The 17940-nt window shown below is 32.0% G+C and overlaps 1 protein-coding gene and 1 long non-coding RNA gene across 10 annotated transcripts in view; both read left to right on the top strand.

Annotated features, from left to right (window-relative positions):
- NOVA1 (NOVA alternative splicing regulator 1) overlaps window positions 1-17940 on the top strand; it is a 167477-nt gene that overhangs the window by 132142 nt on the left and 17395 nt on the right. For 7 of the 9 annotated variants that reach the window (XM_036884531.2, XM_057488526.1, XM_057488528.1 and 4 more), the window contains one exon: window positions 4538-4609. The exons of the other annotated variants lie outside the window; for them this stretch is intronic. In XM_036884531.2, coding sequence (XP_036740426.1) covers window positions 4538-4609 — 72 coding nt within the window. The remainder of the gene's footprint in view (window positions 1-4537; window positions 4610-17940) is intronic. 9 annotated transcript variants of the gene reach the window in all.
- On the top strand, window positions 15735-17474 carry LOC118911902 (uncharacterized). Its single transcript, XR_005024642.2, has 2 exons — window positions 15735-16011; window positions 17112-17474. It is a non-coding gene; the product is annotated as an uncharacterized LOC118911902 (long non-coding RNA).

The following is a 17940-nucleotide window of genomic DNA, read 5'->3' on the forward strand; positions in this document are numbered from 1 at the left end:
AATACTAGGTCCTTGATTGCATTAGAGGTAATAATTTTACTTACATCTCTACAGTTAGTGAGAAAAAAGCAAAAAAAAAAAAAAATAAATAAATAAAGAAGTATTTATCAGGAAAAGTAAGTCAGGGGCATTATAATGTAGTGGTTCAGTGCATAGGATCTGGAGCAGGACTTCGACGGTTCAAATCCTGGCTCTTTGAGTTACCAGCTGTATTCCTTTGGGCAAGTTATTTTCCTTCTTAGTGCCTCAACTCCTTTACCTATGACTTGGGGATAGTAATAGTATTCTACTTCATAGGGACATTGTGAGTTTTAACTGAGTAGAACTATATCTTGTTCTTAAATGCTCTTTATTAGTCATAAAGATAAAAGGAAAATTGGTAATATTACCTGTGAGAAAATAAGACGCTAAAAAGGATCAAGTACTCAGAGAAAAATATGACAATAAGTAACTTTTTAAAAAAATAGGAAATCATTAGAGATTTTAAAGGTTAGTTTCAATCACATGGTGGGAAAATCACAAAGTCATTGTTTCCTAGAGTTAAAGAGGCTGGTTTAGTAAAAAGAAAAAATGGTGTGAAATGTGAAGACTGCTGATTTGAAATTTTGTATATACAAAGAAGAAAAATACAAATTAGATCAGAGAGGTCCGCATAACCCCTGCTACTCAAGAGGGAATGGCTTATTTTAAATAATAAAAGTAACTTGAAAAGTCAGAGAAGTTGAAGGTGCATAATACAGAAGAGATTATTGGAGTGGTAAAGATAGAATTTAAGGTGTTAAGGTCCTAGCCTATACATCCGATTAGGAAATTACAATTTCATCCACAAATTAAAAGATTGAGAAGATAGAAAGAAAAGTAGCTTAGAAAAGTAAAAAGTTGAGATGAAGTCAGGTGTAGTTAAAAAGGAATCTCATTCTGGAAAATTATGATTTCCTTTGAGTAATAAAGACTATAGTTGAAAGGAAGGTAAAATACATGGGTCGAATGGTTGAAGGGGGAAGGATTAAGGTGTAGAATAGCAGTTAGGAGGAAAATAAGCTGTAGATTAAGAATAAATTGTGAAAGACCTCCTGGAATTAGACCACATGCATTTATATTACGACCAAATGGTTCCATCTAGTTCTGACACTGGAGGAAGGGGAGGATGCTTGTCGGGATGGAAGTCCAAAAGTGACAATTACACATTTAAAGAGTTCATCCATTCTTTTCCATAGAGCAGTATACAGGTTTAACAGAATTTGAAACAGGTTTGCAAGGGAAGGTGATTACTTGAGTAGTGTTTCTCACTTAGCTAGTAGTAGATTCCAAATTACAACTGAAATTTGTTGTTCATTGCTGTTCTCACAATACCTATAAATATAAGAGGTTCTTGATAGTCTGTCACTGCAGATTTGCATGAAGAGAAGCTATATTTATTATACAGCTTATTTATAGTAATATTCTTTGGTCCAGCAAAACTGTCACTAATGGATTTTACAGTTTGTAATCACTTTGTAGTATGTCTATTTGTTAACAATAACAATGACTTGTTAAATCTTGAATTTTAAAAAATATTCCAACATACTCACTATTTAAAAATTATAAAATACTTCAAATTTTTCTGCAATAGCTAAATCAGCCTTCAGTGTTTAAAGCAGAGTCCTTAAACAGCCAATCAATTTGTGTAGATAAAAATACATACTTTTCCATTTGAAAAATAAAATTTTGCTTAAAAAATGACTGTCCTACATGATCGCTATTTAATAAATGTAAGAAAGTAATTTTTAGAGGAATGTATCCTTTATAAATGTTCTTTATAATAAATATTAATAAATTGTTGCTATATGGATATGTAATTAGTTACAGCTTCATGATGTATATTAGAAATTTTACTAAATGATTTTAACTTGAAACCACTAAACTTTAAGTCCACATAGTAATAGGAGTAAACACCTTGACTATAAAATATTAGGGAAACAAACATATTGTACATTGAAAGATTTATTACAGATTTTTCTGTTGTAGTTATCTGTGGTTGAGACCAACTATCAAAGCTGTTTGGTTAATATAATTAATAGACCCTTCTAAATTAAAGACTTTACTTCAGTACAGTTTTTATGTGTTTATTAGAACAATTTTTTGCAACTAGTATTTTAAAAAATCAACTGAAACCCCAAATTTCTGGAATTTCCTTACTCTGTTGTAAGTTAAATTTGTAAAGGGAAAAGACTCCTTGTGCTTAAAGTGAATATGAGTAGGAATAATAGATGGCAAGAAAACTCGTGTTTATTTCATTACATGTTACCTAAACTCTTAATCTCTTACCAGATTCTCATGTTTAATAAGCAAACCTTTAATGATTTTAAGCACATTAATATTGTCCCAGAAGTTTAAAATTATTTCTGTGGGAAAGAAACAGCTGAATTCTTAAGGACAATATTTATGAATATGAGTTGCATCACTTATTAGTAATACATGCCCAGTATTTCATATATATTGCAAGCAAAGGAAAGGCTGAATAAATTGACAGAAGATAATGTTAATCTAAATGACTACAAATTCTGAGCTACTTGACATTACTACTTTTTCACATAGTTCTTTGCAACATTTCAAGACCATCTTGAGAATTCATATCCACAGCAAAGTGGATGTCCTTATGAACCTGTGGAACATTCAGGCTTATTTTACGCTGATGGACATAGAAGAACCCAACACACATATATTATATACTTCTGTATGTTAACGAACTTAGCTTCTAACCTAATTGGGGTGAAATGGCCTCTAGATTTATTTCACATCTATTTAGTCAGCAACCTCATAATTAATCTAAGACCAGTACAGAGCAGGTTTTTAAATGTTTGTTCACTACTCCCAGGAATTCTCTGCAATAACATTTGTGAGTAGAGATGGGAAAATAAAGCCTTTAGTGATCAATTCATAGTATATATAGTAGCATGAAGTATATCATATATCCCAGCATAGTATTACAAGGAAAAGAAAACATTCAGGCAATTTTTAACAACTGAAAGTGAAACTCTCTCTGGTGAAATGACAGGAATTTATAACAGAAAACAAAGAAGTTGAAGATTCTCTTGTTCTTTTTACAAAGTTTTACTTCTGAATGTAGTTTCTATCCCCTTTTTAAATCTGATTTAACAGAAGTCTTGGTATGACTCAACATTAAGTCCAATGTTCCTCAAAGTATCTTAGCTGTTAACTTAGAAGAACCAGGAATCACTTGAGGAGTAGACTATTTAAAACATGATCTGATGTTAGAATCAGTCTTACTTTGTTACTGGAGAACAGTAAGTCAAGCAGGAGCCTATGGATTTCTTATTCATTTTTTACTCCTAACTGCTTTACTCTACCCATAGAAAAATTTTTGAAATTTTAAAGGCATAAGTATGACTTTATTGAGTAATATCATCTACTTTTCTTTACACTGCTGAACCTTTAAAGTTATGCTTTTGCTCATATTTGAGTAATTTTGATGGATATATATTAATATAAAACATAATGTCTGTGTCTATTCTATAAAAATGTCTTATTCACACAATAAGAAATATTACCTATTGAGGGTACTACTTAACGTTATTTGCTCAGTGCAAACCTGGTTTAAAAAGAAAAGATCTAAACATCTTACACTTTAGGAACTTACATGTTACTCTCTGAGACATGAGAAATTTTTAAATATATTAATGAAATGTTCAAGTATATTATGGTCTCATACAACATATTTCATATATAGTATACATGTATGTGGTTAGAAACAAAGTGAACAATAAATATGATTCCTAATATTTCAGTGCTTATTTTTCAACACAGGCTGATAATGCTACAATATATTATACCCTTCATCTATATGAAATTTTTAATATTTGTCATAAATAATAAAAATATGGCAATTTGTAAAATGCTATTGGTAACTTGTTTATTTAATGAGGCTAATGTTTACATTTTCAGATGGGTCTAAATTTATTAAAAATTAATATTTTAGAGATAATGTGATATTAAGAACTGAAAACTGCAAATTTAATTGCTTTTAAGTATGGATCCCTAAATTCATGTGGAATCAACTTGTTGGTGATATTCTACATATTAAGTAGGTGGATACTTTTGTGCGAAAGTAAACTTCATTTCACCACTTCTTCCAATCTCCGACTGTATTCATTGATAAAATGACTCTTTCAATTTCACTCATTAAATTTATTGAATTTTTGTTTTACATTTCTTTTCCCCAAAGAAAATATGAGGGAAAGAAAAGAGACTGCTATTCATGAATATGGTCAGGATATCGTAATACTCATGTGAATTTTTATCAGTCACCATCATGACTTCAAGGCATGAATTTATTTTCACATGCTTATGCATGCATATTTACATGCATTAGTTACTTAATTGATCTTAAATTCCATTAAATTTGAATGAATAGGAGTAAAATTTGTTCATAGGATTTTGTTCTCGTTATATTACATTTTATTTTATTTTGTTTTGATTAAATAATCAGTTTAAGGCTTATAAAGGTTGATTTGCTCCTGAACTGCTTTGTTCCCAGACATTGCCATCTTCCCCAACTACCACCAAGTCCTCTCCATCTGATCCCATGACCACCTCCAGAGCTAATCAGGTACAGTATCATCCTGTCATCTACACCATACTTTTCACGGTTGATTGCCTGCACACTGGAGAAAAAGATAATGGTGGGTTAAGGATGTATTCATTCACCTAATACACCATGATCAGATTCCAAGTAACCTGAGAAAGAAATATCAATTATTCCTGAAAATTTATATGCATTTTTAACGGTAGATAACAAAAATATGTTCCAATAGTAGACTATTAGAATTTTGGATTTTTCCCCTTAAAATTATGACCTTGTGGAGCTTTGAGGGTTATTTATTGAGTTGGTGTTTATAATTGCCATTACTGTTTCTCCCTAGGATTCTTGGTATATAAGTTTAAAATATATATATATAAAATAAATGTATCACTATGACATATTGAGCAAAGGTATATCTTTAAAAGTGAATGCATTTATATTTGTTTTATTTCAGACATGCCTTACTATGTACAATTTTAAACTTTTGATGGGAAGCATTTCTACCAAAAAGTAACTGAAAATTAGTAATTGTGATAATTTTAATGTTTAACAACTCGGGAAGTGATATTTTCTTAGAATTCATTATTAGCATTTTCTTTGCTGCAGTAGCAAACTTTGCAATTAGAAATACATCTTACTAGTTTGATTTGATGATTGTTTTCATACTGAATATTTGTAGGTCATTCTTCAAAAATGTAGTTATTTTGGCACATTTAAAGAAATCATCTAAAATATTTTATGTAATTCAGATCCATACTGTACCTTAACTTCACAAATGTTGAAAAATATATTCATTAAAATGATTAAACACATTTTCATTTTGTCTGAGTTGAGCTTCATTTAGGTGAGAAATGTTATTGTCTTTAATATTTCCACTTTTTTACCACTACAGGCCCTGTGGGATTATTTAAATATTAAGCAAAAGCTTATCTTTTTAGTAAGTTTTTCATATAACTGATTAGTAGATTATTAACTTTGAATTATATTACTATATTTGCTAAATATATTAAATGTGGCTTTTGTATATGTCTAATGTAAGGCTATCAGAATTATTTTGCTCATTTATTGATTCTAGTATTTTTGTGACCTCAGGAAAAATTTTAAATTAACAATTGGAAGCAAAACTAAAATAAAATACTGTTATCCTACAGTAGAAGCTTGATTTTCATTTTATGCAATACTGTTCCCATTAGACAAAAGTATTTAGTAATACATTTTAGTGCCAATAAATTGGTTTAAAAAGTATACATCTCTAATGATGAAACCAAGCACTTCTCTTTGAATTAAATGGTATGATTTAAAATGAGAACCAAACTTGTAAACTTGATGAATGAAGTTAAAAAGTGCATATACATTTTTACATTGTATACCTTATCTCCTAGATAAGCTTTAATTATGGGATAAAATTATTGGGAAACCAATTGACTTTATTAAAAAAATGTTTCTCCTGCACTTCATCATTGTTTCTTTTCCAAACAAAAAGAAGACAAATGAGTATAACAGTAATAAAAGCAAAATGATTTTCTTGAACATATAAAGTAAAAAATTCTGGATCTTGAAAGAAAACCTATCTCACTAATTCTGTATTTGCAGTTAGATTTTTATTCTTTTACTTACTTTACTTGAACATGTGAATTCTTATAAAATGATTTCTTTAACAAGCTTATTTTACATTGAAATTTACTATTTTTACCTTCTAGATATGTTACTACATCCACCTCTGCCAAATCTAATATTTTTCTAATTTGAAATAACAGGTCATTTGTGGTTTTATATTATATTCACTATACTCAGTTTTATTTGTTAAATGTGTTTTATTTACTATTTTCTTCTGTTCTTGTGCAAACAAGTGTAATAGCTCCTGAACAATGTGAGGCAAGATATAAGAAAAGAACAAAACAAAACCCTTAAATTCATTGAAGAAATTGTAGTTATTATCCATCTTTATGTTATTAGTACTGTGTAATTATTTTATTCCCTACAATATTTCCCAATAGATTCTATTCATGTTGTAGGACAAAAGGTAGTTTGTTTTTTTTGTAAATTCAGACTGTAGATAACTTACAGTTGTACCTTGTGGATAGTCCTAATTAATTCATCTTCACTATATTGACTTAAATCTGTAAGGGCAACCAATATGGAAAAATGAATTCTGATATTCTACTTTTAAAGTAGACTTTTAAACCTATGAGAAAATAACTTTTACTACTGGTTTAAGTTAACCTTATTCTTACCCAGCAATTTAACAGCTATGCTGCATTTTTATAATTGGAAGAAATGGTTCAAAACCAGAGAATTTTGTTTTAGATTAAAAATTGTTGTTTATATGTTACAGCTAATGTAATAACTCCTGCTATTAAAAGTGACTATAAACTTTCCATGTGCATTTTTACAAAACTTTATATATTTCATAAAATATTTTCAGATGACTGTGTTATTTTCATCAATAATAGCTGTGAGTTATGATTGAGTTCTATTTCCATAATGAATGACTTATTGATGTTACAAAGTAATGTGATAAAAAGAACTAAGGGACTATTAATATTCAGAAAACCCAAAAATAAAAAGCACAGAAAATATATCAAAAAGTAAGTTTTATCTGTAGTTTCAACATTTAAAAATCTTTTCTGTTCTTTTAAAAATATCATGTTTCAGTACTGAATTTAACTTTCACACCCTCGTGTTTCCACAGGTCAGACTAGCAGACTGTAACTACAATGTTGTGGGTCTGTAATAATTTTCCCCTGAAAACTGAAGGACTGTTGTTTGAGAACCACATTATAGAATATGGTTAAAAGTCAAGACTGGAGCCAAATTGCCTATGATCAGATCCTTGTTCTGCCACTTACTTGCTGAGTAAATTGGGCTTCAGTTTCCCCTTCTGTGAAATAATAGCACTTCATAGGCTTGAAGAAGTAAATTCATTATTATTAGAACAGTACAGTATCGAGAATGTAATATTCACCATATAAATGTTAGGCCATGTTTATTTTTTTCCTGAAATATTTTTCAAGTGATAATGGAAAAGAAAGTATTTTCTAAGATGGTAAATATCACAGCATGCAATGATTAAAACTGAGTTTTATCTTTAAAGAAAGATTCTAATATACTAGTATTATTGCTTTTTTAACTCAAATATTTCTGTAATCAAAATTTCTATATGCTTTTTAAGGTAGCTTAAACTACAATTATTTTCTTATCTAGTGAGCATACTGTTACTTGTTGTCTAGTAATAAGTCGAATTGCTGTTATTTCCCTGTTGAGAAAGAAAAGTTGGGAGGGCTAATTTTACAATTTATTTGTTTTGCATGTGTTGTATACTGCAAGGTATGTTTGAAATTTTTATGTAAGGAATTTTAAATATGAAGCAAATAAAAGATATATTAAATAGAATTGAATTATTTAAACAATGTTAGACTTAAAAAAAATACAGGATTTGTTGGGTTTGATCAGTTCTAAGTTATTTATTCTGAATTTCTTAATCACTTAAAAATTCAACAAACTAATTTTGTTAACCAGTCAGTGATGCCAAAAGTTAAGTTTTCCAGCCTTACTCCAGCCTGCTTGCTAGCTCTTATGGGATTCTTCTCAAATTTCAAGGAGAGGAAAAAAAAAGGAATGATTTCAGAAATATGTGCTTTATAGACATTTCTATATTTACTGAAAAATTTGAAATTATATGTCAAAATATATAAACCAAATGAAAATAGGTAAGTCATATATAGTATCTTTGCTATGGTTACAGTAGTCCACTTTAAATTCATGACCACATATCTCAAATGGACCCTTAGTTATGTCAGACAATACAAATTACCACAGACCTGTGAGCCTAAACAGCACACATTTATTATCTCATAGTTTCCATGGATCAAGAGTTTGGACATCACTTAGCTGAGTCCTCTATTTGTGCTCCCACAAGACTGCAATCAAAGTATTGGCCGGGGTACATTCTCATCTAGAGGCTTGACTAGAAACTAACCTACTTCTAAGTTGATCCACATTGATGGCAGCATTCAGTTCTTTTCAACTGTATGACTGAGGGCCCTGACTTCCTCCTGTTTGTTAGCAAAGACAGCCTTCAGATTCTAAAGGCTGCCCTTGTATCTTGCCACGTGACCCTCTCTACAGGCACTTCCCAGCATGGCTGTTGGCTTCTTGTAAAGCTAGCAGGAGAATTTCTTTCCAGTGTGTGCTAGTAAGATGGAGTCTTAACATATTAAACATAATCACAGGAGTGACTTCTCACCTCGTTTGCATACAGCATAACTTAATCACAGTAGTGAAGTTCCATCCCTTTGTCATATTTTGTTGATTCCAGTCAAGTCACAATTTTCACACACACTCAAATGGAGGGGATCATACAAAACATATTACCAAGGGGACAGAGGTCATGGGGCCATCTGCGAATTGGCCTTGCCACAGCTTCCCAATATCTCTTGCTCCATCCCCACTCCCAGATGATGACCTTAGTTCCTACTTCACTGAGAAAAATGAAGTAATCAAAAGAAAACGTCCACAGACTTAAACCAACACTTAACATTTAATCATTCAGCATTTATACCCACATATTCTACATTCTACCATTGTAGGTAAACATTCCATGTGCCTATCTAAAACCAGTAATTTAAGTTGGACATTAAACTTCACCCTTCTTCCTCTACTCAAGAACATCCTTTCAGGATGTCTATCTCTGTCTCCTTTATATGTCAAGTTTTTATCTCTGGGATCATTCCCATCAGCACACGTGTATCTGTTCTTTCCCCTATCTTAAAAAGGACAAAATAAAACTTCCTTTAATCCCACTCTCCCCTGCCAGCTAATACCCTACTTCCTACACCTTTGTAGCAAAATTCACAAAAGTATTTTCTTCACTCTGTTTTCCAATTTTTTCTTAAATTTATTCCAGTCAGGTTTTTGCCTCTGCCATTCCACCAAAACTGTGCATGTCAAAGACATCAGTGATGACCATATTGCTAATTTCAGTCGTCTGTTCTCAATCTACATGTTACTTGGTCTGTCAACAGTATTTATTATAATTTATCACTTCCACTTCCTTGGTATACTTTCTTTACTTGGCTTCCAGAATGCTTCACACTCTTGGTTTTCTTCCTACATCATGCCATGTGCTTGATTCCAGAATCCTTTGCTGGTTCCTTCTCTTATCACTTCATGTCTTAATACTTGAGACTTCTGGGTTTATACTTTTCTTTCTCCTAATTAATACTATGGCTTTTATATGCTGATATCTGTAAATTTGTCTTCAGAAAGAAGCAGGTTTACACACAAACTAATAAAGCCTAAACCTTAAGATTCCTCACCTGCTCAAGCTTACTGCAAGACTTTACGTAATTTTATGTTCATAATTTTGAATGTATTTCCCAAAGATTTCCCTTAAAATTGTATAAGATTCAGGCCTACGTAACTTGGTTTCAAATTTATCTCTAATCCAGATGTCACAGTGAAACTACAGACTATATCCATTTTTCCACTCAACATTTCCACTTGCATATCTAATGGATATCTTAAATTCAGCAAGCCCCCAAACTACTCCATACTTGGTCTACCTATAGCCTTTATCATCTCAGTTGAAGACAATTCCATATATCCAGTTGCTCAGAATCTTGGATTCATCCTTATCCCTTTTCTTTTTATCTCAAATCCAGCTACTATAAGAAATAATGTTGACTCCACCTTTAAAATATATATAGAATCTTAACCACTTCTGACCACATTTACTGCTACCCTAGTACAAGCCGAAATTATTGCAATAGTCTCCATATAGGGATTTCCTGCCTTTCTACCCTTATTCTCCAGAGTCTGTTCTCCACTAAGCAGACTGAATATTTCTTTTAAAAATGTCAGGGGTGTTTTTTTCTTTGTATATATATGCCTGCAGTAGTTACCCACTAAGTTCAGTAAAATCCAAAATCCCCAAAATTACATCTATAAACTTAAAAGATCTAGCCCCTGCCACATTACCTCTTTCATTTTCCTACCACACCTCCTTCACTGTGCCCCAGACAATTTGACCTGCTTGATTTTCCTTGCAGGCATTAGGCATGCTCTTGCCTCAGTATTTTGTTCTTGCTTTTCTCTCTGCATGAAATTCTCTTTATCTCACCTTCATAGCCTTCAAGTCTTTGTTCGAAATCACCTTCTCTATAAGGCTTACCTGACTACCCTATTGAATATTGCAAGCTGGCCTCCCCCCACTCCCAGTATTTCTGACTCCCTTTATCTTGCTGTATTTTTTCCAATGCTTTATAGAATTCTGTATACTTAGCTCATTATCCTATGTATTATGTATTGTCTGTCTCACTTTCCTAGAAAGTAAGTTGCATGAGAGCAGGATCTTTGTTTTATTTGCTGATATATCAGAAGCACTAACTAAATGGAATGATTAGTATTTATTGGAAGAATTGGTTTACAGACTATTGTTTTAGAATTCATTTTTTATTTGAAAATTCCTTCAACTGAAATTTTACATAGAAGTTCTCTAAAAATATAAACTGGGAAAATAATACTTTTGAGTGAATAAGAAGGTTACATTGAAAGGACATAGCCTTTTTTATTAGACTTCTGTTTTACTTTTTAAACTCAGGGCATATTTGAAAACCAGTCAGGCCCTTGTCTCAAGTTTTGTCATAATTCTCCAAAACCAGCAAAATTAATTTTCATTTCCTTCATTGTGTATGTGGGAGGAGTGTGTGTGTGTGTGTGTGTGTGTGTAATAGGAAAATGTTCGTTAGAAGTGTACTTTAGAAAGTTCTTGGAAAATAGTGAAATTCAAATGTTCTTTTTAAATGAATTTACTGACATTATTACATACAGTAGATTTTATACTTTACATACCATTAGGATGAACCTTTTGAAATTGTTGACATTTGGGTATAATTTCTTATGGCTTGACTTAATATATGTCATATACATACCAGACTCTCCAAAACTTCCTGTGAATACACTGAACCAGAAAAGCACAGAATCCACATTAATAGAATGTAAAATTTTCATTTGATGACATAAACATTCCCTTAATACATAGACTTCATTCATATTGGAGGAGATTTTATTTTATAGAAATATCAATACTTTTAGATTAAAATTAGATCTATTGCAATTTTCATTTTCCCAATTTTTCTGGTTTTGTGGGATAGAAACAAGACAGTTATTTTAATATTCATATGGAAAAGTAAATGCCTGAGAGTTACCATGTGATGATTAATAAAAGAACTAACAAGAAAATGATTGTGTAGAACAAATTTCTTAATCAGTATTAAAATCTGCTATAAAGCTAGCATAATAAAAGCAATGAGACATTAACACAAACATGTAATTAGTGAAACATAATAGAGATTTCAGAAATAAATCCAAGTATATAGAGGAACTTACTATATTTTATCATACATTAAGAAAGGTAGCATAACTTAGGGATTAAAAGAGCTGAGATTTCAGGCCATACTTCAATGGCATCATATCAAATCTTTGCCACTTCCTAATTTTCTGATTTGAGGAAACATCCTTAACTTCACCATTTCTTATTGTAAAATGTGAATCGTAGCTGCCTGCCCCATAGGATTCTCATGATTCTTAAGTAAACATTTAGAACACTTCTGGGTTCCAAGTAATATTTGACTATTATTTTAATTTGTTTTAGAAAAGGATATTTTACTTAATAAATGGTGCCGGTATACTTTTCTATCCACCTGAAAGAAAACAAATTTGGACCTCTACCCTATACAATATATAAAAATAAATCTTAATTCATTCAAGATTGAAACTGTAAGACTTTGACGAAATTATAGTGTGTGAAATCAAGTTGAGGATGCCTTTCTTAAGAAAGAAGGAATTCAAAAACCTAAAGGAATAGGTTTAAAAATTTGAGCATATAAATATTTTGTGTTTTTGGTATAGCAGAATACACCACTAATAAGCAAAACATGACAATATCCTTGGAAAAAAATGTTGAACACCTACGACAATGAATTAGTAACTCTCCTATACAGAGAATTCTTAGGTTGATAGGAAGAAATAACACTCAGGAAAAAAATAGGTAAAAATTATGAAAAAGTAGTTCACAGAAGAGTAAATGAAAATAGCCAAGAGCATGTGTAACCTCATAAGGCATCAGGAAACTATAAATCAATATCACATAATTATACTTTTTTTTTACCAGATAGACAAAATTTTAGGTGTGTGTGTATAATAAACCTATATCAGGAATGCAAAAATTAATCTGTGTGTGTGTGTGTCTGTGTGTTTATAAATTAAAAGTGCCAGTAAAGATACAGGAAATAGTCATTCCCATACAATGTTGTGAGAAATGCTATAACATTATAGCTTTTGAGAATCCACCCAGCAAAATGTAATGGACCAATACATGGAAATATGGAGACAAGGATGTATAGAGTGCAATAATATTTGCAGTGGCAGAAGTTGGAAAACAACCTGACCTCCAACAGGAGAGTGGCTGAGTAAATTATTGTATTGCAGAATACTGTATAGTGGAGCTTTTATAAGTCAGAGCCATATAAATTGTCCTAAAATAGTGTTTGTAATTTACTGACTAAGAAAATTAAGTTGCTAAGAAACTTACAGCTTGGTGTTTAATGGTGAAAAAACATCTTGTATTCATACATCATCAGGGTGATGACAAGGAGTATGAACATTACTTTTTCTTTTTATATCTGTTGTTTTCCCCTTTTATTGTAATGTAGTTGATATACAATATTGTAGTGGTTTCAGGTGTACAACGTAGTGATTTGACAGTTTTATATGTTACTAAATGCTCACCACAATATGTGTAGTTACCATTTGTCAACATACAAAGATACTACAGTATTGACTATATTCCCTATGCTCTACTTTTATCCCTGTGACTAAATAAGAGAACGTAAAACAAGATGGAAAAAATAGTGACTTCAGTTGTGGTATATGCAGTGTTTTGAGGAATATAAAGTGGGAATTTCCCAAGTGAAAGTGTGGACTGTCTCTGGCATTGTATATCCATTTCACCTATGTAAGTCCTTCATTTCCTAGCCACAGGATCTATATTGAGGAGTTTCAAGAAGGATCACAAGTCAGAGGCTTCAGGCCTAGATGAGGAACTTACTAACTGGCAAAGGAAATGACAGTTGCTTCACAGTTTAAAGTTATACTAAATTAAATGACTAATATTTTTCATATTTTTCTTCATTCTTTCTTAATACATCAAAGGTTCTCAGTCCTACCTTCACATGAAATTACCTATGGAGATTCTTATTTAATAAGTCTAGGATGACATTAGGTATATTTGAAGAATAAGATAAATGTCTTCTGAAGTCTCTTGAGATGTTTGTGAAACACTACCATGAAAAATGCACATTACTTTATTAAAAATAATAATTGTATACTATATAGCACTATTTTCTCAAACTTTAATTCATCAAACTTTTCTTGAAATACTTTGAGTGTTATTGGAAAAAGAAAAAAGAAAAAGTGTTTCATTTGTACAAAAGTTGAAGGGTAAGTGTTAGCATTGAGAACAATAAAGGTTTAATTATTAAAATAACTTAAAATTATGAAGGGTTATTATACAAAAGATTATTTTCTTTTCAGATAGATAGAATTAGTAGAATTTTGACTATTACCAAATATAGTTAGAGGTTCTCTTACCTTAGAATTCTTTATATGCATTTTCACCAATGCATATAGATTATAGTATTATTATTATTATTACTTTTTTTTTTGGCTTAAAACAACAGAAATTTATTCTCTCAGAACCAGAACCAAGAAGTAAAAAATCAAGGCATCAGCAGAGCCATGTCACTTCTACAGGTTCTAAGGTCTTCCTAGCATCTGGCAGTTGCCAGCAATCCTTGGTATTCATGGTATAAATCAACATCACTCCAAATTCTGCCTGTTTTCAGATGGCCTTCTTCACTGTGTGTCTCTGTCCAAATTTCCCTCTTATAAAGATACCAGTCATTGAATTTAGGGCCTACCCCAGGCCAGTATGACCTTATCTTGATTATATCTGCAAAGATCCTATTTTCAAATAAAATCACATTCACAGGTTCCAGGTAGACATAAATTCAATCCAATAGAGCTCGGGCTTAAGGGACAGAAACCAGAACACAGGCAAAAGGGAAATAATAAGCATTTCTGATTCTTACTCACTGTGAACCCTAGAAAGTTTGACAACCTCTATTAAATTTGTGTTGTAATTTGATCCAGGACATTTGTTAAGCACTGTTTGATGACTGTAATCTGTAACTAGATTCTCTCCTATCAAACATTTTATTTGTGGTTGCCTTAGAAATTAAACTGAACACATTAAAACACTTCAAAGTTCCTTCCTTTTTAGATATTTGTAACAATAAGTTATAACAAAATTTCTTATCTTAGCCATTTCCCTCCCAATATGCTGTCATGTAAAGGGAGATGAACTCATAGCTCAATGTAACTAAGAGCAGTGATCCAAGTCATGGGCCTGGCACTGCCAGACTGGCACTCTGCTCCTTGGTGTTCTCATCTAGAATGGGAGTCAGCAAACTATGGTTCATGGGCCATTTAGCTTCCTGGCTGTTTTTAGACCAGAGCCACCACTAATTCATTATTTACTATCTATGCCTGCTTTCCTACTACACCACCACAAGTGAGTAGTTGCCAGTGATGACAGTATATACCTCAAAACCTAAAATATTTACTTCCTGGCCCTCTACAAAGAAAGTAAGTTTAGTGACCTTTGATCCAAAGCATGGGCTTCACCAGAAAAATTCCTGAGATCCCTCGACTCCAGTGCCCCTGTTGACAGGGAACTGAGAAGGATGTTATTCTAGAAGTGCCAGGGGGATGGCACCGATTAATTTTTGATTATTTGCATTTTAATATTTTAGTCATACCTTAAAATCTTTAAACTCTTTGAGGTAATTTTTACATATTTCAGTTTCATTTTGAGAGTCACATCTCAAGTATGGAGATAAAGTTATGGATATTTCAATGCTGCAGAAAAGGCTCTGTTGTTTCCAACAGTTAAGAGGCAATAGATAAAATTCCCTTGGCAGTCAGTTATAAATATTCAGAAATATTAAACCATATGGATTATTTATAAATGCTAAGATTTTCTGAAAGGCAGATTAATAAAACTGAAGAACTTACAATTTTTTAAATCAGCAAATGGCTTTGTGGGTCTCTGACTTGAGATTTTTTACTTGGAATGTAACAGAGTACGCTCAGCTAACCTGTCCCTCAGATTGGCAGATGATGCCATTTACATTGTTGTCTGATTTTGAGGCTTTCCGTTGTAAACCTACTGAAGTACTATCCTTTGAAAGAAGTCACATTTTAAGAAGTGTCTCATCTTTGCTCTCTTTCAGCCAGATACACAGTATCGTTCATGCACTATTGAGTACCCTATCAGGCCCAACCTGGTAGGGGCTCTGCAGGGACAGGTGGGACCATGACTCTCATTTTACCATGTAAATATGTTAAGACCCTGCCTTTGTCTTACTTTTTTCTATGCTTACTTTCCCTTCCTCCAGATTTTATTATATTTTTGTTTTCCTACATCTTTATATATCACTACAAATTCATTTCTGGAGGATGGGACATAATAAAAAAAGAGAATTCTATTGCTCAGAACCAGAAAGTTCCAGATTTCTGTTTTCTCATATATAAATTAACCTCTCACTCCTCTAAGTATAGTACTTTGTTTTAATCTAAAATTTAAGCCAAATAAGTCATTTTTATATAACATTCAAACACTGAGTGCATTTTTGTTATGTAAGCAAAATCCATATTGCTATGAATTAAACTGCTTTGGTCAGCTAGCCTGCTAGGTCAAAAAAAGAAATTCCAAAATGTTAAAATATTCTGTCTGTTTCTATTCTATTAACTTTTTTGATTTCTAAATTATATTCTTTAGATTCTATTTTCACAGAAGTGACAGGAGTAAATTTAAGGGTGTGTTCATTCCTCCTATAATGGTTTTCTCTCCATCATCAGGGTCATTCTCATTACGTTGTAGGTAAAATTCAGAAGTACTGGACAATTGAAATGGTTCCTGCTAATAATAAAGCTTACTCAGCAAGTATATTAAAAAATAATTTGCCTCAAATCAGCTCTAATCCAGGCGAATTCCCTTAGTTCATCTCCTAGTGGCATTGTTTGGTAGTCTTTTTTCTGCTTTCAATGAATCCTATTGGATTAGTTTTCATTGAAAAGCAATGAGCTCGTTACTGTATTCAGCCGTACTGATGGTCAGGTTAACTAGCGTAACACTGAGGTAAGCAAACAGACATTACAGTCCTTTTAAATCAGTGGGCTCTCTAAAACTAGGTTAAGGCTTTCATATCTTAATATGGATATTTGTTTTTACATGATAAAATAAGCAAATGTGGATTGTATTGACTTGGTAAATATATTCTTTACTATTTAGTTCCACTCTCCAAATTTAAAGTGCAACTGATAATGGGAACAAAAAAGCCCTTTGAGATTACCAAATCTACAGTGTCTACTAATGTTACTCTATGATGTCACCTTTGTCTGACAGGACCTCAGTTACATGGGTCTATGAAATCTCAAAACAGAGGCGCAGTCTCTAGAACCAGGCAAGGACCATAGAGCAAATGAGAAGAACCTGCTTCAAGCTACAGGGAATACATGGAAAGATTTCATGAATCAGTGTTCAGCCATCTTGTGATGCAGAGCTCATTTACAAGAGACAGTGGTAAAACCATCTTCACAAAGAGTTATTTTGGTACAACTGAGAAAAAAACAACAGAGTACCTGCCAAAGATTATATGGGTACTATTTCTATCTCTGGTTACTGTCTTCTTTCCGCATAAATTAACCTATTCCACTGGACAGTAAAGTTTGTACCCAAAGATGTAACAAATAAATAATTATCCCCAAATCACTGCTCATGTTTGTTAACAATCATCAATTACAGGATTCTGTGAGACTATACACACACAAAAGGCAGGAAATGATTGTCTGATAACATTAAGTTATCGCTGGCTTCAGAATACTTCTGCTTATATTAATTTCTGTACTCAGTTTTAAGTCACTGTTAGGACACAGTGCTGTAAAAAATTTGAGCTCCTCATCAAACAGATGTTTTCCCTAGAACTTTCTCCTTTGATGTTCAATTCCATAGGCAGAAAGATATGGTTGGGGTAACTAAAGACATAAATGTTGAGCACAAGTATAAAGTAACTTACGTTATAAATCACAATGCCTATTTTCTTTTCAGATAGGACAGCTCAACCTCACAATGCCTGCCTGATACCAGGTTATGCTTATCTTGAAGTACTTTAGTGCTTATAAATATATTTTTCTAAATATTAAACTCAACTTGCCAGATTTTCTCCTGCACCACT

This window comes from Manis pentadactyla, chromosome 11 (genome assembly GCF_030020395.1).
Source record: "Manis pentadactyla isolate mManPen7 chromosome 11, mManPen7.hap1, whole genome shotgun sequence".
In the NCBI taxonomy this organism is placed as follows: domain Eukaryota; kingdom Metazoa; phylum Chordata; class Mammalia; order Pholidota; family Manidae; genus Manis; species Manis pentadactyla.